The sequence below is a fragment of the Apus apus genome, chromosome 1 (genome assembly GCF_020740795.1).
Source record: "Apus apus isolate bApuApu2 chromosome 1, bApuApu2.pri.cur, whole genome shotgun sequence".
Taxonomy (NCBI): domain Eukaryota; kingdom Metazoa; phylum Chordata; class Aves; order Apodiformes; family Apodidae; genus Apus; species Apus apus.
In genome coordinates, this window is record NC_067282.1 from 8,185,714 (window position 1) to 8,211,528 (window position 25,815).

The 25,815-nt window shown below is 38.1% G+C and overlaps 1 protein-coding gene across 1 annotated transcript in view; it reads left to right on the top strand.

Annotated features, from left to right (window-relative positions):
• Positions 1 to 25,815, top strand: part of TMEM135 (transmembrane protein 135) — a 175,677-nt gene that overhangs the window by 57,740 nt on the left and 92,122 nt on the right. The window contains exon 5 of the mRNA XM_051620896.1: positions 14,621 to 14,686. Coding sequence (XP_051476856.1) covers positions 14,621 to 14,686 — 66 coding nt within the window. The remainder of the gene's footprint in view (positions 1 to 14,620; positions 14,687 to 25,815) is intronic.

The following is a 25,815-nucleotide window of genomic DNA, read 5'->3' on the forward strand; positions in this document are numbered from 1 at the left end:
AAGTGGAAATTGTTAAGAATGAATTACATTTCTCTTAATGAAAGGATCTAATTTGTAGCTTATATGCCAATTTCTTGGAAGACAGTCATTTTCCTATTGAAGATTGTGTAGTATCAGCTGTGGCATACTGGTAATAAGATACACACACACAAAAATGCACTTCTGTGTGTGTATATAAACTTTAAAAATACACCTGGTGAAAGGGAAGAGAAAGCCTTTGTCCATCTACATGCTTCCAGAATTAGCAGTAAGTAAAAATGTTAAAGGAAATGTTAGATTTTAGTAGGCATGGCTTTAATTAATACAGGTCTATGTTCTGTAAGTGTTGTGTTTGTAAAATTTATGAAAGAGCACTAAACTGCATTAGTGTAATTTATGGACCAAATAAATGTCAGTTCCTAAGGTAAGCTAGTATAAGAAACAGCATAACTAGATTAAAAAAGTGAAGAACTAGAGTAAATTGTGAACATTGGAAGAACAGCGATACAATTGTTTCTTTATATCCAGCCAAGCAAGTATAAGTTCGTTTACAATATATTTATTAACAGTCTCGGGCTAATAAAATGACACTTACAGAGCTATTCTGGACACTTTCCAGCTCCAGCTCTCAGTTTTGTGTATTGGCAAGTTAGGCCAATACTTTTTTTTTTCTGTAATAAGGAAAAAAAAAAAAGGAATCTGTATTCCTGGCTCTTTTATAAGCTTGTTAAATTTGCTGTTTGGCATTTCAGAGCAGTGTTTTGCATTGTGCTCAATTAGTTCAGACGAAGCAATCGAAGTGCCAGTTTCAGAAATGTACCTAATTACTATAAAACACTGAGAGATCCATTCATTCTGTGTTTCTGGCTCCGTGGGTGCCAGCCACAGAGACTCCAGTAACTTCTGAAGCCTAATCCCGATTCACCTCACCACGTTTCTGTGGCACTTGCATTTTGGAAGCTGTAATGGGGTCTGGCTGTTTACGATCATGTGTTGCTCTGCCTCCCATCTGTAGTATATTGTGGAAGTGAAAGCTTGGTGTATAGGAAGAAAGTGAGAAAGACCCTCTATGGTAGAAGTAAAAATAATTAAAATGTAAAATGCCACCTCCTTTTTCTGGGTGTGGGAAGGAAAGGCTGAAGGGTCTTTTTCAGGCTCTGTGAAAATGGATTTACTCGTACCTTATAGTTGCCATTACAATTTGATGGCTGTTTTGGTGACAGACTTCTTTCAGCTTGATGACAAACCTTCTCTTTAGCCTTTTTTTTGAGACTTCTGGGTGACAACTTATTTTTTAAACAGCCACTGAGCCTTTAAACCAAGAGTTAACACAGATGAGTATGTTCTGCTTCCTGTGATAAGACCCTTGCTTGAAACAGAACCACACCTCACTACTCCAGTTGAAACTGTTTTTATCTGAATGCTTTTGTAAAAGTGGTAATCCAGCCTTCCCTATTTCTACTGAGTGAAAGAGCTGACTATTGGAGAGTTCCCATAGAGACAGTTGTGTTATTATAGAGCCTGTGACACAGCTACATCTGGGGAGCACCTTATTGTTGATGATTAATGCTAACAATTTTTCTGTTGTTTTGATTATTAAACTCTGTTAAATGCCAGCAGAGCCTGTCAATCTTAGCAGCACCAAGGTTTCTTTTTTCTGTACATTTTGTAAGTGAGGAGGTGAGAAGTTTAAACATCTGATAAATGAGAAGGAAAAGCTTTAGTGAAGACCTGACCAGATACTTGATAGTTTAACGTCTTGTTATCTACTCTTAATGTTTGCAAAACATGTGCATTGTTTCTTCGGCCGTGTTTTGAAAGCTTGCTGAAGTGTGAGCCCAGATGGGACATTAAAAGTCTGATTTATGATCCCATTCGATATTTCTGCACTTATCAGGATTAATTTGTTCATTTGATGGGGAACACAGCATGTTTTAGGCTCAGCTGATTGTCTGCCACAGTTTCTAAAATGTTTTAATATTGCTACATTCTTTATACAGTTCCTTCTTCTGTAAGTGTGATTTATATACTTTTTCCCCAAGAGTTATGAGCTATTATTTGGCTGGGTTAATGTACAGAATGTGCAGACGAACATGCTTCTCCATGCAATCCAGTACAGTTTATGTAATAGACCTACTAAATGTATTTGGTACTTTGTTCCAAGTAAAAAATCCTCTTTCATGTTATTTTGTGTTTGTTTAAAGTGTTTGTTGTGAATTTTAAAATTGATATAGTTTTTTTTAGGTTCTTTACATGTTTAATATTGAGAGAATGAGTAAACATAGGGTGAATAAAGTGGTCTGGTGAAGGGATTCTGTGATTTGTCTGGTCCTGAGGTGAGGAGCAAGAATTTGAGCTTCACTGCATTTTTAAGTTTAAGCCATGTCCTCATTGCTTTCCCTACTTTCCCAATATTGTGTGCTACAACTCTACATCACTCAGAGCAGCTTAGGATCATGCTGCAGTTTCTGGATTGGGTAAATCTAGCAGGTGTTACGTTGGTGATGCTTCTTGTGATATCCTAAGAAATGTGCAAATTCAGTTGCAGACTTAAAAATCTCTTGCTTTGTCTTTGCTCTGTGTGAATGTTACATGTTGTGCATTGGTACATGAAAATTTCCAATTTTCATAAGTACATTTTTTGAACAGGGCAGATTATTATAGCAGAATATACAAACCTACATTAAATATACCATCAGACATTAATATGCTAATTTGCATAAAAATTCAATTAGTTCTGGTCTTATGATACAAAAATAAAATATACAATTTTCCAAATAAGGTGTTGTTTGTTGTGTTTGGTTTTTTTTTAATGAGATTTTAATGGTGTTGTCATTGTATACAGGAATTGTATATTGTGTTTTGGACAGTGTAACAAGTCTTTATTAATAGTGCTAATTCATCATGATTAAAATAATGATTCCAGAGAAGCCTTGGGTTCTTGAATAATTTGATTATTGTGATATATATAGTATGAGATTTTTTAAAAGTGCCATGTTTTGAATTAACATTTCTTCTATTTAAGTATGTAGTAATATTTCAGTTAACTTTAGTGTGCAAAAGGCGTGTTTCTCAAACAGGCTTTGGGTGCTTTCTTTTTTATTTTTCCTTTTTTTCAGAACTTTACTTATTTTACCAATACTCTCATTGTAATTGTTCCTGCTTTGCTCATGATTTGCCTTCCAAATTTTAGAGAAAGTGAAGCAGGGGTTTTCCAGACCTGGCGCTGATCGTCATATAATCACCATGTAGCTTTTGTTCCTTCTTTTACTATTCTCTACAGTAAAATTCTCAAATTTTGATGAAGGGCTCATGTCCTGTGAGACAGTTGATATGTGATAGTAGAAATCAAGTCTCACATTTTATACGTTAGAGTAAGCTAAACTTTTTTCCCTATATAAAAAAACATGCCAAGTTATTGTTAGGATTATAAAGCTTACCAGGATTATAAAGCTTAAAATTACCAGGTCATTGTACACCAGGCAAGGATTTTTTGTAGTGTTGAAGACAATTCACTACAGTAATCTTGGCATTTACAAGATTGTGGAGCAGGCCTGAATGAAAACCTCTTTGGCTCTGATGTTTTTCAGAACGTGGAGACTGTAGCCAAAGGGAGTGTGAATCTGGCTGATGCCTTAATTTTTAAGGGCATTTTGCTGATTTGGGTTGCTGGAGGTACTTTCTCCTGCTATGACATTTGATATTTGTTCTTCAGTCCTGCTGCTGGGCTGACTGTGGTAATTCATCAGTTGGCAGGGTCAGTCCAGTTAGCTTCTCTTGGTGGAAGATGTTCAAGAGCAGGAAGGAGGAGTATCCAGCTCCTAGCATGACAGAGAGACAGAAATGAAGTGTTTTTAAATTGTTACTATACATGGGAGAATTCTGCTGTGTTTTTAAAGTCAGAATTCTTCAGCTGCACAATTAAAGGTGGTGGGTTCTCATCACTTTTGTTTGAGCGGGTTTGACAGGCTTCACTAGTCTTCGCTGTTGTATGTTTGCGTAATGTTTTCATGATTGTGGGTAGGTGTTATATCAGAACCTTGCTTATTAAAAATCATGGCTTCTGGAGTACATCTGCATTGAAGCTTTTGTCAGCAGGCTCAGTGTTGAGAATAGACTTGGCCCTTCTGACAGTGTATGTACGTAAAGGAGAAGTGTGGCTTCCTTCTGAGATTGGTTGTACGATAAAAGCTTCCTGCCTTCCTTGAAATAACAATGAGCAAGTTTGCTTTGCAATGGGCCCCACACTGTCTTAAACCCCAGTTCCAAGAAGGATGCTTGGGAAGAAGGAATCTTGCTTGTTCAGTTCATCTGAAATGGATTCTGTTGCAGGCTCATAGCAAACACTGTTGAGCATTATGCTGCATGTAAGTGAGGGTTTCTATTAGTTACTCTTGGACAATTTAAGAACAGCTTTCTCAAGAACAGGAAGAGGTTTACCAGTGCTTCTGCCAGCTCTTAAAATATTGTTCTAAGCTCTCCTGTTTTTAGCTCTCCTTAAAAGGAAAAGTTTGTTGTTTTTTTTTTTTTTAATAATGAGGAATAGTGCTGGATGTTAGTAGTTAGTTACCATTCCCCCTATGATAAATACCAAATTTTACTTTCTGAATTTTGTTTCCGATTAATTTGTATTAAGTGGTTTTAATCAGTTATAATCAGCATTTGATTTTTTTCAAATGGACTACAGAATGTGATGAATAAAATCACATAACTGCGTTTTTTGTTAGGTCATCTTCCGAATATACATATCCTTCATCAAAACCAGTTTAGCTCTTGTTTAACATCAGTGAAACTTTTCTAGACAGAGGAGAGAGGCATTTTTATAAGCTGTACCAAAAATGAAATAGCATTAACCTCTGTGTTCTGTTTCTAATTAGTTCAGAAAGCTTGTGTAACAAACACATGTATCAACAATAATGTTTGTAGGTGAGTTGTGTAGGTGTAGTCTACATCCAAAGTAGATGTAGTTTGTAATACTTACTGTTTACAACATGATGATGGTAAATTGCTAGTTTGAAAATGTTGTTTAGATTAGATTTGTATTAGTTTAACTCATAACTCTGTGGGTAAATTACAATACATGGAAACAAACCAATCGAGACAAAGAATTTTTTTGTTCCATTTGCAAATACTGAGAACTGCTACTTCAAATTGCTACCACTGGGAAACGTAAAAGATGAGGTAATCCCCTAAAGAAAAAAGACCATGGTTGTGAAACACATTAAACATAAATCTTGTAAAGCTTATAGGGAATGCACTGAATTGAACCCGCTCAGAGTTCATGCTGGCGAGAAGTTATGGTCAATGAAGGCAGAAAAAGGAATTGTAAATGGCTGTATTTAAATTAGTATGAAATTCCAGAACACATGCTTAGATAATATGAAATAAAGCTGTCTAAATATACAGCTCATTAATTTAGTGGTCATAGGAAAACTTATAAATGTCTCTGTTGCAAGGCTCAGGGCTTCTGGAATAGTTTACAGGTGTCATTGAGTGTGTGAATCTCTGCCTTTTTCCAGGAGTTAGAGTGGAGAATAGAATCAGGGGTCTTTGGATTTTTCTCTCAGTTGTCCCAATAACTCACTGAGGAACTGTGGGTGGAAGGCCACAAAGGTGAACTGAGGGCTGGAGCACCTCTCTTATAAGGAAAGGCTGAGAGAGTTGGGGCTGTTCAGGCTGGAGAACGAAGTCTCTGGGGAGACCTTATAGCACCTTGCAGTGCTTAAAGATGATTTATGAGAGTGACAGGGACAGATTTTTTACCAAAATCTGTAGCTGTAGGATGAAGGGCAATGGTTTTAAATGGAAAGATGGCAGATTTAGACAGAGCACAGAGAAGAAACTCTTTACTGTGAGGGTGGTGAGACACTGGCACAGGTTGCCCAGAGAAGTTCCATGCACTGTACCTGTTCAAGGGCAGGTTGGATGGAGCTTTGAGCAGCCTGGTCTAGCGAAAGAAGTTCCTGCCCATGGCAGGAATACTGAGCTAGATTATCTTTAAGGTCTCTTTCAACCCAAACTATTCTATGTTTCTATATAGTGTTGGTAAAATGGTAAAAATCTGGAGGAATGGTGATAGATGATGGTTAAATGAACACTTGAATTTCCTGCAGGAGGCAGAGGGTGAGGAACAGAACCAACTCGTGCTGCAGTGGTGGCTCGTAGGCTCCTATGCTGCACTGCAGCAGCCCATTCCTTAAGGTCATCCTTCAGGATGACCATGAGTCAGCAGTGTGCCCTTGTGGCTAAGAAGGCCAATGGCATCCTGGGGTGTATTAGAAAGGGTGTGGTTAGTAGGTCAAGAGAGGTTCTCCTCCCCCTCTATTCTGCATTGGTGAGGCCACATCTGGAATATTGTGTCCAGTTCTGGGCCCCTCAGTTCAAGAAGGACAGGGAAGTGCTTGAAAGAGTCCAGCGCAGAGCCACAAGGATGATTAAGGGAGTGGAACATCTCCCTTATGAGGAAAGGCTGAGGGAGCTGGGTCTCTTTAGTTTGGAGAAAAGGAGACTGAGGGGGGACCTCATCAATGTTTACAAATATGTAAAGGGTGAGTGTCAAGACGATGGAGTTAAGCTTTTTTCAGTGAAGACCAGTGACAGGACAAGGGGTAATGGATACAAGTTGGAGCATAGGAGGTTTAAGATGAATATCAGGAAAAATTTTTTTACTGTAAGAGTGACAGAGCACTGGAACAGGCTGCCCAGAGAGGTTGTGGAGTCTCCTTCGCTGGAGACATTCAAAACCCGCCTGGACGCCTTCCTGTGTGATGTACTCTAGGTGACCCTGCTCTGGCAGGGGGGTTGGACTAGATGATCTTTCGAGGTCCCTTCCAACCCCTAGGATTCTATGATTCTATGACAAGGACTCAGTGTTGCAGTGGGCTTAGGGCAGTGTTGCCCTGTTACCAGGCACTTGGTGGCTGCATCAGGGTTGGGCAGACCTGTTGTTTCTGTGCAATTTTCCAGCAGCCCTTGGCCAGATAGCAGAAACAAGCCCCATGGATCAGTTCCAAATGAGATGGAGGGAGGGTGGGAAGTCCTCTTGCTGCAGGGGTGGTGAGGGATGGATGGGTGCATGCGCTCCTTCTCCCCATTTTGGAGCTGGAAATCTGAAGACTTCACTGCCTTGAGTCCTGGGGGAACACTGACTACGTGCAAGTGTGCTCGTATATTCCTGGGCTGGCCAGTGTGATCTTTCAGCTCTTATCTTTTATTCTATCTGGCAGCATTACTAATCAAAACCGTTTTTGACAGTTGTCATGTGCTTGCTGCAGGCTGGCTTGCAGCTGTTTCCTGTCCTTCTGCTGTGTGATGGGGAAGGAGGGAGGCTTTAGTGGTTTGCTTCTCAGATGCAGAAACTGTGTTCAGTGGTGGTAGTGAGGCAGCCTCTCCTGGACCTCCTTTCTCTGGCATTTCTGTCGAGGCAGAGAAGATTAAATGGCCTATTTCTCCAGTTTCCCATGCTGGCTGCTGGCCTGGTTTGTGGGTAATTCAGTTCATGAACATTATACTGCTGGATTTTTATTTTTTTCCTGGCTTCCTGATGTTTAGTTAATTGCAGCGTTGAGCTGTTCAATCCTTTCTGCAGAGAAAACTAGAAAAAGGTGAATGTCAGTTACAGGCTGGGACCAGGAATCTCAATTAAATACCAAACATTTTTTGGGAGGGAGGAAAGGGAGAACAGGTAGAGGAGTCAGGAGAAGAAAAATTTATCATAATCTTGGAAAAAGTCACAAATACCACAACTGCAAAGTACTGGGTTCAGATTAAGATAAATATATACTAATGGTTTTATTTCATCCCCTTGGCAGTGCACAATGCTGGAATATTTCTGCACTTGGTTCGTTTGTAGAGTGTATGTTCTGCAGCTGTAAGTTTTGAAGCTCTTTTAAGGAGAGGCTGAGGAACATGAGCTGGTCTGCAGCAAGGGGATATTCTTGCAGTGGAAACATAGCAAAGGCTAAAGACAAAGTCTGTTACCACGGTGTGTGTTATCTTTTTGGGTGTTATGAAAGTCAGGGTAGTTGAGCTAGGTAGTAGGGCAGAGGTAGATTAATTCATGAGAGAGTTCATTAACCCTGAAAGTACAGATTTAGTTTAATGAGCAGATGGAATTCATTAGTATAATAGAAATTGCACTGAACAGATCAAATATTTGTGTGTAAATTTGAACCTGTGTTTACACAACAAATCTGCAAGTACTCTAAGGAAGGAGCAAAACATAACTCAAAAAGAGCTATCTGTGCTATTAATCTTGTTACTTTTAATCTGGTCTATTTAGTGATGAGTTTTACTAAACCCCGAATATCTACTTAGAAAATCAACGTACATTTATTATTTGAGAAAGGAGAACCATTTTCAGTTAGTTCTTTTGTTGTGTAAGATATATGACCCTGCGTGTGCTTTATTTGCTTTCTGCCCTCTAATTTTCAAGCTGCTCTTCCCTCCTTCTCCATAAATTAGAACAGATTTGGCCCTTCTCTTGTGCATCCGGAGCTTCCACAAGATAGTCCTGCAAGCTGCTGATTGCTGGGGCTACTGAATATTCAAACTAAGTATCCATCCTTCTGTGTGTATTTTTATTTGGGGCAAACAGCAAATTGTGATTATAGAGTAGAATTGTATTATCCTTCTACTAAAAGTGCACAAATATAGTATAAATAATTAAAAGGAGATAATGGCAGCATTTTCTCTGGGTGTTCACATTCTCAAAGCTGAAAATAAAAAAAAAAAAAAAGAGGTTTCAGAAAATGGGTGCAAATCTATCATGAGCTCTGTAAAAAATGCTTTATGGTGAGATTTAAATTGTTGAGTCTTTACAGACTTGATAGTTAAATTTGCTTTTGTAGCAGGTAAAAGTAAGAAGTGATTTCATTTGCTAAGGACCGAAGGGAAAGAGCTGGTGCCTCACAGTTGTCAAGATCTGCTCATTGTACAATTAAGGCTGAAGTGGTTCAGTCATGAAGTCAGACATTCAGATTACTTTAAAAAAACCAAAGACAGAGGTACATGGAATTCACACCTTTGAAACAGAATGAATGAATTTTGTTATAGTTTTCCAGAAAATAAGAATGTGTCTCTTTAACATCAGTGTTGTATTTTTCACATATTATAAATATATTTTAAATTAATAAAATATATAGAAGGTCAGTGAATTCTATACTGGTGTTGATGTAATGTATTCAAAAGCTTTAAAAATAAATAAATAACAATAAATAATAAGCTCATCAGTGAACTCTGTCATCTGGTGTAACATTTGGATGGAGAGGTCCTCACTTGAAATGTTGTGGGCAGAAATGAGGAAAAATGTTTTTATTTCAGAGACTTCTTGTACATTTTCCTGTTCGTTATTGCTTCTGAATCTCACCAAATTTGTATAGTGCTCATTTTCAAAAGCTGTGTGATGGTTAGCTAATAAGGGCTATAACAATAGTTAATTTAAAGTATGTAATCAAGTTGAAAAAGGTTATGGAGGATTTGAGATAGACTGTCATGAATCTTCTTTTAAATTAATTTTCATTTCATGAAGAAATGCAAATTTTACAGGCTAAGGCTGTGAGCCAGCTATTGTAGCCAAGATCAGCAAATTTAATAGAAGTGAAAAAAAGTCTTTTGTGTGTTACGTCCATTTTTATTCTTAGAACAAATTGCACCATTTTCATTTTATTTACACCTGCAAATTGCTATGAATGACTTCCAAAATCTGTGCCTTTCAGAACGTATCTTTAATTAGAATTATTTATTTTTAAGTGCACATTTAGAAGTAGATGCTAAAACTTGTCAGGTGATTAAAAAGGATGCATTTCTAAATCAATTAATTTGCATTAGCTTTCCCCCCCACTGCTTGCATTTGTAGTTTTAACTGTAGTAAAACAGTAGTTATTTTTATGAAGTATTAGAAGACCATTTTACTTTTGTCAATACCTAGAAAATATAAAACATCTGTAATCCAAAGCACTGTTTTTCTTGCTGTTTTTCCTACAATTTCCATCAAGGAGGTGTGATTATTTTCCACTTCTGTTTCATTCAAGTGGTTTCTCCTTTTTGTTTTGTGTTGTTTTAACCCACTTGCAAGGAATTTGAGCAGAAGTGACTGCTTGCTTGGAAGGGGAACAGTTGGTCATCTTTGTCTGGAGATGACATGAGAGCTGGCACAGCGTTAAAAAATCATAGAATCATAGAATCACAGAATCCTTGGGGCTGGAAGGGACCTCAAAAGATCACCTAGTCCAACCCCCCTGCCAGAGCAGGATCACCTAGAGCACATCACACAGAAACTTGTCCAGGTGGTACGATCTGCGAGGCTGCCATTTCACCTCACATTTAATGCAACACAGTATACATTCCTCACAAAGAAGAACAATTTTAGGATTCAGTAACTATCAGCTTGGCAACACATTTATTTCACACTGACATCACTAAAACCATCTGTTGATCATTTAACTTTCTAATGGACCTCTGACTCCCTTCTCAGAAGTATTTGAAGTCATTGCCTAAGCCTGTAATGATTCTTATTTAAAGATTATTCACAGTGAACTGAATGCAAATAAATCTTAAATTTTTACAGCTTCATAGAAATCTGATTATAATGAAATATTTAATGCTGACACAGCCAGAAACAGTTAAAAATTATCTAAATTCCTAGTTGGCTGTTTCTTTGAGAACATTATTATTATTTCTTAAATAGACAGTTTTGCCTTTTTAATCGGTTACCCTGGCATGATGATAAATATTTCTAATCAGATGTGTTTCATAGTCAAAGTTATACACCTTAACATAAAATACATGATTATTTAAATAATTTTAACATTTGAAGATTGATTTAATTTATACTGTATTTTTAAATCAGGAAGCAATTGATGTAATTGTGCATAACAAATGGGCATTTGGTGGACAAACATTGCATATAAATATATGCAAGAATTTTAGAAGTCATTTTAAGGACTGAAAAGGACTGACATTACAACCAGGTAATTAAACTTCTGCTAAATGGCATGTAGCTGTGGACGTCTCTGCTCAAGGATACTTTGAATAACGAACCAGAAGAGCTGTGAAAACTGCTCTGTGGGACAGTAGGGAAGTTTTAAGTTGCTGCCTAGAAGCTTGTTACACTTTTTCAGTAAAAATTTATTGCTGAAAAGGTACACAATATTATAAGTAGCCTATGTTGAAAGATTAATTTGTGTCAGAGCAGTAGTCTGTATGTTTTTATCAGATTTAATCCAATTAAATAAACTTCCTATTTCAATATACTTTATACCTTTTAAAAAAACTGTTGAAAATTGTGAATTTTGTGTTCAATGGATTAAAAAGTCACCAATATTGAAACAAGTTGTATTGGAATATTATGCAGCATGAACATGGGCTTTTATTTTACTGATAACTTTGGTAGATTTGAAGTTAAAACCCAAGAATATACCAGGCAAGATATCTTCCATAAACTGGATTTTTAGTCAAAGTAGATTTAATATTTTGTAGGGATCCTTTTACTATCACAAATCATTATAATAAACATAATTTCAGAAAGTATACCAGGTGTGCAAGCATGTCATTTTTTATTACTGTTTTGGGATTCCTCCTTCATGCAGCTTTTTTCCACTACTTTTTCTGGAACATTGGATGTGATGGAGCTTGTCTTTAACATTCTAAAAAGAAATAAAAATCATAGAATCATCATCAAGGTTGGAAGAGACCATTGAAGATCATCAAGTCCAACCATCTGCCCTACAACCCCCAACCACTAAACCATCTCCCAAAGAACCACGTCCACCCGTTTTTTGAACATCTCCAGGAACAGTGCCTCTACCACCTCCCTGGACAGCCTGTTCCAATGTCTCACCGCTCTTGCTGGGAAGACATTTTTCCTAATATCCAATCTGAACTTCCCTGGTGCAACTTGACCCCGTTTCCTCTTGTCCTATCGCTAGTCACTTAGGAGAAGAGGCCAACACCCACCTCATCACAGCCTTCTCTCAAGTAGTTGTAGAGGGCGATGAGGTCTCCCTTCGGCCTCCTCTTCTCCGGGGTGAACAGCCCCAGCTCCCTCAGCCTCTCCTGATAAGGCTGGTTCTCCAGACCCCTAATCAGCTTAGTTGCCCTTCGCTGCACCCTCTTCAGCACATAAAGGCTTGTTTCATAACTTTATATTTTAAGTTTCTCCACCGCCATGCTTATTCCTCCATATTCAACCTGTACAGCTTGAAAGGCAGCAGGATGCTCTGTGCTTTGGAATTTGTGTGGTTTGGCTTGTCAGAACTAGGAACTGCAGAAGGAAGGTTGCTTCCTTCCACGTGGCTGGCATGAAGCATTTCCACTGCTCATGGACAACTGACTGTGCTGCTTTGGGAAGTACAGAGAATTTACAGGTCATCTGTAAATTGCATTTTTTTAAATGGACTTGGCACTGAAGAGGTTGTGAAATACTGGAACAGGTTAATCTGAGAGGCTGTGGGACCTCCAGCCTTAGAGATGCTGAAAATGTGCCAAAACAAACCCTGGACAACCTGCTCCAAGAGGCCCTGGGTAGGTCCAGGTGACCCAGGTGGTCTCTGCCAAACAATTCTGTTTGTTCCTTCATTTGTGGAATGGAAAGGAAAAAGCTGGAAATTGAAGACAGTGAGGGAATTTGCCTGAGACAGAAGTTTAATCAGTTCAGATTTTAAGACTGGGCAGATTTGCTGAGCTTTTACCATTAGTCTGTGTGCTGTTGCACTTTTGTAAAGGTACTGAAGGTCTGATTAATCTTTTGAAAGATGAACTTTAAGGATCTTCTTGGATTTTGCATACCTAAAAACCCAATATTTTTTTCTCCAGCCTTGCCATTGTCCGTGCGTGAATGGCTGTAGGTGGCCTCATCCCCCCCACACTGTTTGGGTAGGAAGCTGTGATTTTTGTGCTAATCTTCTTAGTGACACTCTGCACGTGAAGAGTGGCCCTTAGGAGGACATCTATGGTGCTAGATTTGCTGTTGCTGTGATTTTTTTCCTTGTTTCTGAATGGTTTTGACATCTGGCATTAACAATGTGAGTACAAGTGTATTAAGAGAGATCCTTTACTAGCAGTTGTGAAAAGAAAGTCACACACATCAGTGGCTTTGAAAAGAATCAAAAGCAGCTTAGCTGTATTGACAGAATGCTCAATTTGGTTGAAGCATCCTTAAAAATGTTAGCAAAAGAAACCAATTTTGGGAAATACAAAAGGTTGTATGAGGTTCACTTAATCTCTTGGAAAAGAAAGGCTTGAGAAGAAGAGTCACATGCATTGCCCTGCATCTTCGTGTGTGTTAAAGAAGTGATACATTTTGCGGACCAATTTTCTGGAGCTCTCACATTCATTTACAGATGTGGGGGGGAGGAACATAAGGCAGATAAAAGCTCTTGTATAAAAGTCTTTTCTGCAAGCTATTTTTTTAGAAAAGAGTAAACTCCACTTAATCTGTGTCTAGGAAGACTGAGGAATTGATCTCAGGAGATACCTTTGACACTACATATGTTGAGATACAGCTTACTTAAAGGCAGTGTAGCATCGACCCAGCAAGTCTTGCAGTCATGTAAGCACTGACCTGCTTAGCTTATTTTTAAATCACTATTTAGAAAGACAGTTAGCTACTGCAAACTACTTTTATTTATAAACTTTCTAAACATTTTTCAAACAGCCTGCTAATTGCTTTTTAACTCAGATCCTTAAATGTGAGAATATTTTTTTTATTAGAACCAGATATTAAAAACATGTTTCATTGCAGTTCAAATTGAAACCGCCTTCACTTGCTGTGGGAACAAGTCTTTAAAACAAATCTGGTCTGTGTACACTGATGTACCAATCCATGTTTTTATGTAACCAGTGGATGTTTTCATGCCTTTTTGCAACCAGCTTGTAGAAAGAAACTTGATACAGAACCCAGGCTTTTTTTTTTTTTTTTTTTTTTTTTTTTTATAGCCTGCATTAAGAGTCAGTAATCTATGTTTATGTCAGAAGTATGTGCTAATTGTCCCACTGGGTTAAAGAAAGGATGGGATAACTAACAGAAAGGTATGCAACCTAACCAAAGATTAACCTAATTAAAGATTTCCCCAGAGTTGTGTTCCCTGTCATTTGCACGTGATGATGTTGTGTTGTGTACTGCCACTGTTATTAAGAGTTAAGAGGGGCTCAGGTGCTCTTAGGAAAACAATTGCATCATACTCTTATTTTTTGATCCTTGTTTGTTAATTTGTATATTATTAAACAACAATTAAAAAAACAGGTTCATTTCATGAGTTGTAAAATATCATATAGCTATTTTTCCCCTTAGTATCCCAGTTTTACCTGACAACCTGTGGAAGACCATTATATGGGGCTGAGCACCTCTGGCCTGAATCAAGAGTCTTTTGTATCTGTTGCAGTGTCATGAGAGGGACCATGCCCTGCTTAGGTGGTTACTTATGGTGACACCAAAATCCTCCACAGATCTCTCACCTTGCAATAAACTTTTGCCTAATCTGTGCAGACTGTTCTAAATAACTTACTGAAGTCACTCAGTTGTAAAATGGGTGCTAAAGGCAGCTGACACTTTAAAAGATGTTACAAAAGTTGAAACAATTCTTCATGAGCTGGGTTGTCTGTTTTTTAAATCACTAATTTGTGTGTTTCTCTTTCCATACAGGCTACAGAAACGCTGTTCCGAATGGCAGTAGCAAGAGGAGCTATTACACCTTTAAGACATGGAGAAGTAAGGCTAAATAGTGGGGTTTTTTTGCACATGTGGTATAACGTTTTATTAATGTAATGTTTTGTACATTCCTGGGACACATACTCTCTTCAGGTAAATGAAGAGGGCTGGACTATGTATAAGTTGCATGCCTACATTATAGTGTTTTTTTTTTAAAGGATAACAAGAATTTAAATCCTGCCCAGTGGGGGATTAAGTATCCTTCAAAACCCACTGATTTTTCTTTTGGCCTGAATGATAATTTAGGCTTATAGCAGATGTGTGTCACAAGAATGTCCTTTTACCCAGGTAAATTTTCACTGAATTTTCTCTATTGAAAAATGTAGTATATAGAGAAATATTATCTTTGTTACTTGGTAGCTGTGGAGAGGTTACTTTATCCTTTGTCTGTTCTTTTCAAGAAGTCAGTAACTTCAGTTAATGTATGAAGTATTAATACATTAATTATTCTAAAGAGGATAAATATATTGAATATTATGTTGCTCATACGTGCTTCTATTGATGGCAAACCTTTCTTGCCTTCTGTGTGTGGTTTTATATCAGGTAAGTGTTGTTGTGGACATTGCTGATTAAACGTCTACAGTAATAAGTGGTGGATTTTATGATTAGGTTGAATTTAATTAAAAAAAAACCCTACAAATTACAGTCAGTCATGACACTGGAAAAAAAGAATGGATCTGGACATTGGTACAGCTGGATGCTACAGTCTATAGGGTTTTAAAGTGGTAGGGAACCCTACCACTAGATCAGGTTGCACAAAATGTCATCCAGCCTTAAAAACCTCCAGGGATGCGGCATCAGCAACCTCTCTGGGCAACCCATTCCAGTTCCTCACCTCCCTTATAGTGAAGAATTTCTTCCTAATATCTAATCTAAATCTCCCCTCTCTCAGTTTAAAACCATTACCCCTTGTCCTATCACTATCTTCTCTGATGAAAAGCCCCTGCCCAGATTTCGTGTAGCCCCTTCAGGCACTGGAAGGTGCTCTAAGGTTTCCCCAGAGCCTTGTCTTCTCTAGCCTGAACAGCCCCAACTCTCTTAGCCTTTCTTCATAGCAGAGGTGCTCCAGGCCTTTGATCATCTCTGTGGTCCTTCTCTGGACCCTCTCCAACAGGTCTATATCTTTCTTGTCCTGAGGGCTCCAGAGCTGTACACAGTACTCCAGGTGGGGTCTCACCAGAGCAGAGTAGAGGGGCAGAATCCCCTCCCTGGCCTTGCTGGCCACTCTTCATTTGATGCAGCCCAGGATGCTCTCTGGGCTCCAGCACACACTGGTGGCTCATGTTGAACTTCTCATCAACTACCACCCCCAAGTCCTTCTCCTCAGGACTGCTCTCCAGCCATTCTCCCCCCAGCCTGTATTTGTGCCTGGGGTTGTGCTGACCCAGGTGCAGGACCCTGCACTTGGCCTTGTTGAATTTCATGAGGTTGGCACTGGCCCACCTCTCCAGCGTGTCAAGGTTCCTCTGGATGGCATCCCTTCCCTCTAGGATGTCAACCACACCACACATCTTGGTATCATCTGCAAACTTGCTGAGGATACACTCAATCCCAGTGTCTGTGTCTCCAACAAAGATGTGAAACAGCACTGGTCCCAATACTGACCTCTGAGGGACACCACTTATCACCTGCCTCTGTTTGGACATTGAGCTATTTCATGGCAATTGATTTTGATCAAATTCTTTGGTAACTTTGAGAAACGTTCATCTAGTAGACACAACATTCAATCTGGAATCTGGACCTAGATTTACCGTGGAATCTCAGCTGTGCTATAAAATATTCCTTATGCTGATGAAGTTGCTTTAATTTCTCTTTTGGAATCAAGTGATATCCTTGCATCACTGTCTGAAGATAGACCTGGGATTTCCTATCCTGCCATGATCTGTAGTTTTAGCTTTTCTAAATACCAATCTGTTAAATTTTTTTAGGTACTGTTCTTTCTTTTCTACAGAAGTGTGTAAAGCAATTTCCTGAAGTGTCACTTATGGAATATGTGCAACCCTTCCAAAATCTCTGTTGAGTTTTTTTCAGTGTAGGGTACTTAATTTTCTGTGTTTTAATGGTGAGGTTGCCCAGAGAGTTTGTAGAATCTCCATTCTTCTAGTTAACCAGTGAATGGTGTGAATTATGGAACAATCAAGTTATATATATTTTTAAAGTGTAACTAATTGTATCATGCAATGCAAAATACTAGGACAATTACAGGCATATAATGATCTCTCTTGTGAACCATATTGGTAATTTCTAATGCATCTTATATTGAGCCAGTTCAGCTCACTGATGTGGTGGAAGAAGTTAAGTTTTTTTTTCAGATACTCCCTCTGATCTTTTATCAATTAAACTGCCTTAAGGGCGAGAGATAACCAGATGAGTAGGAGCAAGATAAGTGGTGAGAGGATGTAGCCATGATTAGCAAGAAGGGAACTCGGTGAAAGTGCATCTATTAGATGACTGTGAACTTTTAAGTTGGTGCACTGTGTCCTTTGAAACTATCTCCAAGGTATTCTTTGGGTTTCAGTGCAGTTAATGCTAAGATAGATAATTTATAGATAAAACATGTAAGAATTGTCCAGAATTGGCTTTTTGTGTAAGAAGGGAGTGGGAGAAATAAAATGATATTTTTTCTCTCTTATATATTTATCAGGCTGTATGCAGGGGGAAAAACATTTGACTCAAGGAAGATATTTTTGTTAAATTCCATTGTGGGTTTATAATTAATTTAGTCTAAAAATGAGGAATGACATTAATCACATAAAATTAGTTTTTCCAGAAGAAGCATATAATTATCAAGAGTCATAATAAAAATTCTTTATTTCTTCCAAGAAATTGCTAAATGTTTGCACAGTGCCTAAGTATAAAGGAAGCCAGAAAGAAAGTGGAATATGAACCAAAGTTGACTGTATTTTGTTTGAGAAGTGCAAACTTGGCAGTGAAAATCAAAGCACAGCAACTTATTTGTGGAAATTCCAAACTATGGAGGCAGTGATCCAAATGTGCTAAGTGCTGTTCAGCTTTCATAACAGTCCTTAAAAATTTAACCCCATTTAACATCTAAAGGGGTAAAAAATGTGTAAACACTTACTTGCTTTAAATTCGTCACTGTACAAAATGACAATATTCTCTCTGCACTGTTGAACAGATTAATGTGCAAAGATTTATTCTATACAGGCAAAGGGTGTGTGTAAGGAGGATGGAGCCAGACTCTTCAGTAGTAGTTCCCAGTGACAGGACGAGGGGCAATGGGCATAAGCTGGAACACAGGAAGTTCCATTTAAATATGAGAAAAAGCTTCTTTATTATGAGGGTCATGGAGCACTGGAACAGGCTGCCCAGGGAGGTTGTGGAGTCCTTTTCTCTGGAGATATTCAGAGCTGACCTGGATGCAGTCCTGGGTAATATGCTCTGGGTGATCCTGCTTTAGTGGGGAGTTGGACTAGATGATTTCTAGAGGTCCCTTCCATCTCTGACAATTCCGTGAAAACAGGGTGCATGAAAAGCTATCCATTATAATATAGATGTCATCTCTAGGTAGATTTAGAATTTATAAGATTAAATGTATATGGAAAGTGCCTTTTCTTCTCCTTCCAACCTTTTCCATTCATTGGGACTCATTAAGCCTTTATGCATATAGAATTCTTAATTTTTTGCTTTATTATTCTTGAAGAAATTAAACAATGAAGTCGTGCTTTTTGTTGGCTTTTGCATGTGGTTTGTAAAATTACTGTTGTGAGTTTAAAAAGCATGCTGCCACAAGAAGTGATCAGATTTGAGTACATAGGGCTAAAGATGATTTATTTGTGGGATATAGATCACAAAGGTTCATGAAGAATCTTCTCAGCAGTTTCCTTGCTCCTGGTTAGTTTGGAGTGTAATAGCATCCACAGGAGGGGATCAAACCCAGAAACACTGTTGATTTTCAGGATTCAGTATATTGTTTTTCATGTTAATTAGTTATTTCTGTTGTTGGGGGTGGAGTGTGAGGCAGAACCTTGTAGAGTTTACTTGTTTTTGTTTCAGCACTTTTAGCTGGTTCTCAAATAACCCCAAAATTATATGAAAAGAGGTGGTGACACCAAATTTATGGCTGTGGTTGTGTACGGAAGACTTAGGGTACATTTCATCAACATCACAAGATTGAGAGTCAGTGATAGGTATAGCTGAGAGCTGTGCATTCAGAGTGCCTGGACCTGACACCACCTAGGGAGCTTCTCCAGCTGTTTCTTCTGCTTCTGGTCTTCATGCAGCCGGCTAAGATCTGCTGTCATCTGTTCCTCAGACATTCCAGCCTCTTCCAGATAGAGCTGCTGTCTTCCTGGGTGCTGGCTTATGTGGCTGCAGTGATGGAGCTGAGGAAACAGCAGTGGCAGCCTGCTTGCTGAAAGAGGATGAAAAAGAAGAAAAGGAGGCCAGTGCTTCAGAGTTGACATTTCATACTTCCCTGTTCTGCATCCCCTGGAGCTTCTGCTGTTGTGTCCTCAGTCCCCATGGGAGAGACAGGAGGAGGCATAAGGGTTGGCAGCAGTGGCTATGAGAAGTCACTGGATGCATAGTAGGAAGACAGAAAATATTTGAGGTTGAATTTGGATGGCTATACACAAAACTTCCCTAATTTTAATTGGAAATGACCAATTTTATTCACACTGAGGAAGTGTTATGCCAAAACCAGTGTGTTACACAAGGCTTGTGCATCATGTGGAGGTACTGAACAAGAAGGAGGAGTCTGATTAGAACAATTAGCTTGCAGGGCTGATATTCTCAGTCCCTAAAGAGGAGGGAAACAAACACACACAGCCCATCCAGAGAAGGAGTAGGATAATAAATGGAGAGGATGGAACTCTTAATGGAAAAAATACTATTAAATATGGAGGCTGACGTGGATGTCAGAAATATAAATGGTAAAGGCTTCATTCCCAGGGAGCTGGAACTGATACTAGCTGTGCATGAACTTTGTGGTTAACTCATTTCTTATACCATCTTTGTGAATTTGTAAACTGTCTTAATCTCTTTTCACTTGAAAAGTGCTGGGACTCAGGCATGTATCTGTAGAGTTCATTGAGTCTTACCAGCAGAAAACCCATGGCTGCCTCAGAAGTAAAGAGGGGCTGTGCTGCATGGACCATGCTCTTCTGTTTGAAATGTTAAGGCATACGGGGAACTATGTATACAAAGGGATTTCCAGGCTGTGTCTTTAAGTTTCTGAGGAGTTCAGTTCCCAATAGCAGTTGGATTTAGATGGGGTACCTCAAGAGACACCTCTCTAAAACTGTCTAAGGCTCTGATGAATATTACACTATATAAAAACAGGTGGAGGCTGAATGGTGTTTCCTGTCTTTCTCATCTTATTTAGTTAATTTCCAGATTAGTTAATAATGGAATAACAGAATTGTCAGAATTGGAAGGGACCTCTAGACATCATCTAGTCCAGTTCTCCTGCTAAAACAGGATTGCCAAAGCACATCACAGAACTAGAGAAGGGGACTCCACAACCTCCCTGGGCACTGTCACCCTCACTGTAAAGAAGTTTTTCCTCCTATTTAAATGGAACTTCCTGTGTTCCAGGTTGTGCCAGTTGCCCCTTGTCCTGTCACTGGAAACTGCTGCAAAGAGTCTGGCTCCATCCTCCTTGCACCCACCCTCTAGATACTTGTGTGCATTAATAAGGTCTCCCCTCGGCCTTAATGACCAACCTCCAACTGAAGTTTATGTTGATTTGCTGGTGCTGACTCTTGGTTCCTTGGAGAATTACCAGTTATATTGTCTGGATGGAAGAATGGGTGAAGTTCAACAAATATCCAGCCATATACGTGTGTCTTCTCTCTTGGAGATAAAGCAGCAGTGCACCCTGAAGGGAGTTATCAAACCAGTGCCCTCACCGTTACTGAGAATGGAGCATTCTTAACAATAAAAATACCATTGTCAACCAAATTTGAATTATAAATAGATATAGAAATATATGTAATTATTTTACTTTCCAGCCTAAAATGGCTTATGGCCTTACATAATAAATTAATGTAATGGTATGCATTGCTATGGCACTAGACACCCACACGTGAAAGTGCACTTTTTTATATGAAGATGTGTCTTTGCTTTTGTTTACAGCTATGTTTAATAGATTTCAGAGTTAAATTTCATTCTGTGTGTTTTCTGTAAGGTAAATAATTGGAAGTGCAAAGCTTTGTGAATTTAGCCCAGATACCCGTAAAAGGAAATTTCTGTGGATTTTGTATTCATAGTAAATAGTGATGATACACTTGTGATTGCATGGTTAGCTAAAAGTTAAATGAGAGGATTAGTAAGGAATCTTTAAAATAACAGAATCACAGAATCCTAGGGGTTGGAAGGTACCTCGAAAAATCATCTAGTCCAACCCCCCTGCCAGAGCAGGAACACCCAGAGCACATCGCACAGGAACGTGTCCAGGCAGGGTTTGAATGTCTCCAGTGAAGAAAACTGCACAGCCTCTCTGGGCAGCCTGTTCCAGGGCTCTGTCACTCTCACAGTAAAGAAGTTCTTCCTGATACTCACATGGAACCTCCTGTGCTCCAGTTTGCACCCACTGCCCCTTGTCCTGTGACTGGACATAACTGAAAAAAGTCCTGGCTCCATCCTCCTGACACTCGCCCTTAACATATTTGTAAACATGGATGAGGTCGCCCCTCAGTCTCCTCTTCTATTTTTGAAAGTAAACAGATAAAAGTGCAGATATGCAATGCGTGTTCATGCAACACTTGTTCTGTTAGTGACACAGACTTTATCATCTACTTTACTGTTTGCAGTTGTGACAGATGTAAGATGACATGGTCCAGTTGCCACCTATGGGACTTGGGTTCAAACTTTAAAACAAGCACTGGAACAACTCTCAAGAAAGTATCAGTTTGTTTTGGCCTGAATAGGGAGTACCGTAAGAACAGTAATGCAGTTATTTCCAAACAAGCAATTATTATGTTTTTGTGATAAAATGCTTGTTTTGACAATTCTAGCTCAACAAGAGTATTCTTTCTTTAGAAATCAAAACTATGGTCTATAGGGCACAAAACATATATTAGAATAAATATATTTTAGAATAATGCTACAAAAGCAAGTAATAAAACTGTGGAAGTGATAAAAAGCTGAAGAAACTGTGCACGTGTTCATTTCTTGCATTTGTGGGTTGCAGTGAATGTTGAATAGTAGATGACAAAATTCAGTATTCACTGAAGTTACATTTCTAAAGCAGTTTTGTCTCTTTTAACTATATTTATGCATATCTGTATGCAGGCAGATATATTTATGTATATATATATGTAGGTTCTTTAAAACTGAAATTTTGTCTTGTGTTGATTTAAAGAAAGAATGCAAACCTAGGAAAGGAGAGGACAGTGTTAAAGTGGTGTTACTGCTAGTGCTGGGTTCCTTGCCTGCTCTTTTCTTCCTTGTTCACCCTCCCATAGCAGAGGGCAGTGTAGAGTCCTGAAAAGTTAGCTGTGTCATTAAGTAATGTAAACCTTTTTTATTAATAGCAATATATATATATATATATTTCATGAGAAAGGAGTTTCTAATTTAATTTGCCATTGAAGTAAGTAGAAAGGGATCTTCAGACACCTTGGTCATATTCAGTTGTGTGCTGTAAAGGTGACAGGGAATGGAGTATTCATTTAAATGATGATCTCTTTGCTATATAAAAGAGTTTAGTCTAGAAAGTACCAAATTCTACATTGGATTGTTAAATTTTGGGGTTTGACACAATGATGTTTCTGCTTGTATTTTGGCCAGCTTCTTTTGTAATATATGGAACATGGGAAGACTTCATAAACTGTAACATTCTAGTTGTGAAGAAGTACTGTGAATCACTTGAGATTAATTTGCCTTGACATAAACTTGCAGTGGGCACACTGCTTCCTGTGATTTCAGCTCGGGGCCGTACCAGGCCTAATCACTTACAGGCACATTAGAAACCCAATGGCACTGAGCTAGGGGACATCTGATCCCCTCACCCTTGTGCCTTCCTATCACAAAGATGTCTTTATTATGTGGGGTTCAAAAGTTCTGCTTTCACAGACTAGCCCATCTCTGGTTTCTGTGCTTTATTCTGGAATACTTCGTTACTGTCATGTTAATATGTGAGGAAAGATGTTTTCTCAGTTTTACATCAATCTTAGAGCAGCAGAGACACTGTCGGTTGGGTCCTGTTGGTGCTCTACTTGTTAAGCCTTCTGTCTTTAGCCAAGGACACGTTTGAAAAGCAGGGCTGTTGGTCAAAATGAGCCTCATTTGTTCCCACTGCAATTATTAAGCTTCTTAGCAAATGGTGTTTGACATTGGAAAAGAAATCCGGGTTGGTACAATGAAACTTAACATTTTTGCAAGGTCATGTCATAGTTTTTATGGGCTTTTTCTGCCTTCGAAGTAGGATTGTCAGTTTCTGGGATCCTGTAGGTTTTTTCCTCCTGGTTAATTGTTGCTAGTACACAGATAAATATGGGTAATTTTAATTTGATGCATTGCAAAGCACTGTCAATTTAATTTAACCAAACTATATTTTCTGAAAATGTGATGTAAGATCCAAAGTGCCAGTAGATTTCAGTATTAATTTTTCTTATAATTACCCTCTTACTTTTGAAAAGCGTTTGCAGAACTAAAAGGAGAGAGTTATTTGCAGGCAGGTCTGAGTCCCTTTTTCTCTAAAGGGAAGTTTCTTCTCTCTCTGTCCCCAGGAGAAAAATCTGTACTTTGATTTTTATTTTTTTCAAAATAAGTGTTTAAAAAAAAAAAGAAAAAACTCTTGTAGTCTATGTTCTGAACAACAATTAAGAAACCCCTTTACATTACTGGCATATGTAGTTGCAGCTTTCTCTTTATTGAAACCTTTCTTGGATGTAGTATTGAGCCTGTCTTTATAACTTCCTGTAAAGGAGCAGCAAATGGATAAAACGTATCCATAAGAATAAAACTGTTTTATAGTCTACTTCAGGTTTTGGTTTGGGATATGTGTCAGAAGTATTTAAAAATAGCACTTGTATCTGGAAAATCCTTCTGACGGGTCGCAGTGGGTAATTCAATTGCTGAAGACTGGCATACCTTATCTACATTATCTGGAAGTAAGTCAAAAGTAAATAACTCTTCTGATTAAATGCAGTGAAAATTAAAACTTGATTGGAGAGACAGAAAGATGGAGAATGCCATTGAACCCTGGGGAGGAAAACCACCAGGTTACTTTTGAGGTGTTCCAGTGTACTGTGTTTAAGTGATGGTTTTGCCATGTATTCAGTTGTATGAGGGTGTTATTTGTTTAGCTTGCCCTGGATTATCCATTTTATGTGGTTTATAGGTTTTAATTAATTTTTAATGACAAAGAGGAGAGTAAATTTGTCTCAAGGCCTGAGCTGAGTTTGAACTTTTCTGCTCTTAATATGCAATTTGCCTGAGGATATTTAGTTTCTTACTAAAATGCATTGTGAGTCTTGAAAAAAAATACCGAGCTGCTCCAAATAGTTTTAAAGTAGACTGGTGAGATTCATAGGTTTAGGGAACAAGGGAAAAGAATGCACTGTAGTAGTCATATATGGTGCAAATTTAAGGTAGAAATAAATGAAACATGGATACGTGTTCCAGGGTTTGGAGAATATCCACTGAAGGAGGATAACACACAGGTTTGGAAATTCAGAGAACTTAGGATTTCACTTCTGTTCTGAAAATTGTTTAGGTGACTTATGCTTTGTACTTTTCTTTTAAATGTATGAAAAATACAGTCTTTTTTCATAGAGTGGAGCAATGGTGTTTAGTACTTAAGTGTTTGACATATAATGCTACTAATTCTTTTTACTATAAAGTATCTTTTTTTAATACAGGCTGAAGGTACATTTTTATCTTACTGTAATAACCTCCCCTTTGTGAAATGAAATATGGGGTTAGAAAGTAAATTGAATTATGTTTCAGAAGTATTTGCCAGGTATCTTCTTCCAAGAAGTTTTTGACAAGGAGTAAAGCAAGGAGGGAATTAACCTGTTTAGAAAGACTTCTTTGTGATACCTTGCCTGTATATTTCAGATTTCCTATTATTTTTGATCAGCAAAACAGGGAGTGTATGGCAAATGTAGGCAATGCAACAAAACTAAATATAAAGAAATATATTTGCTTCCCAATCTGGTTTTTGTTTTAACATGACTTTGGGTGGTCAAGAAATAAGGTACTGGGAAGTATATGAGATTGTTTTCCTCAGATAATTGTTCTTAATTTCTTTCACATTAACAAATTTAGTTAGTGATTGTAATTTCAAAACCAGACATTTATTTTCTGTAGCATGACAGGATTTGTTTAATAACTATTCAAATTGTGGCCTTGTATGTCATGCCCTTGGAATGAAATTGTTCTTTCTTCATACTTAAAACCTGCCTCCAGAGGCTGAGCCTGGCAACTCCGTTGTTCTGCCAGAGCAAAGATAATCTATAGGGAGAATTTGACTTCTATACAGGAGGAAAGACAGAGTAGATATTGTAGGAGGTTGGTACTTGAATAATGCTTTCTCACTTTGGTGTTGTTGATGCTCATACGATGTTAAGGCATTCATATAGTTGAAGAAACAGAAATCTGTAAAAAGCTATTTAAACTGATAAAGCAAATAATTTGTTCCCATTGCTCTTTGCATTTAAGAATGCTAAATACATGCTAAGGATATAATTATAACATACACTCAATTGATCTTCAGTTCCTGTGCAAGCTGTTTGACTCAGGCAGTTGGAATAATTGTCTCCCCAATGTGTTGTGATTTTCTCTAACATGTTACTGTAAAAATATGTGTGTCAGCTAACTCATGGCTTATATTGTATATACAGTCACTTTGAAGAAGGGATGTCTGACCTTCAGTGCAAATGTTATCTACAGTCAATTACTTCTAGCAAATGAAATGTAATATTCCTTTAAGAAAACAATGTTCTCATTTGTTCTTTTGTCCCGGCTGAAGTTATTTCATGCTCCTTATCTGTATGTTAGACTTCTTGAAATATCATTGATCACACACAAGCAAACAAAAAGTAGTAATCTTTAATAACTTTTGATTGCCTTGTATATAAACAGACTGCATAAATCAAAATGCAATTGGAAATGCAATTTTTTTGCTTTTCTGAAAAGAGGATGAATGTGCTACAGTC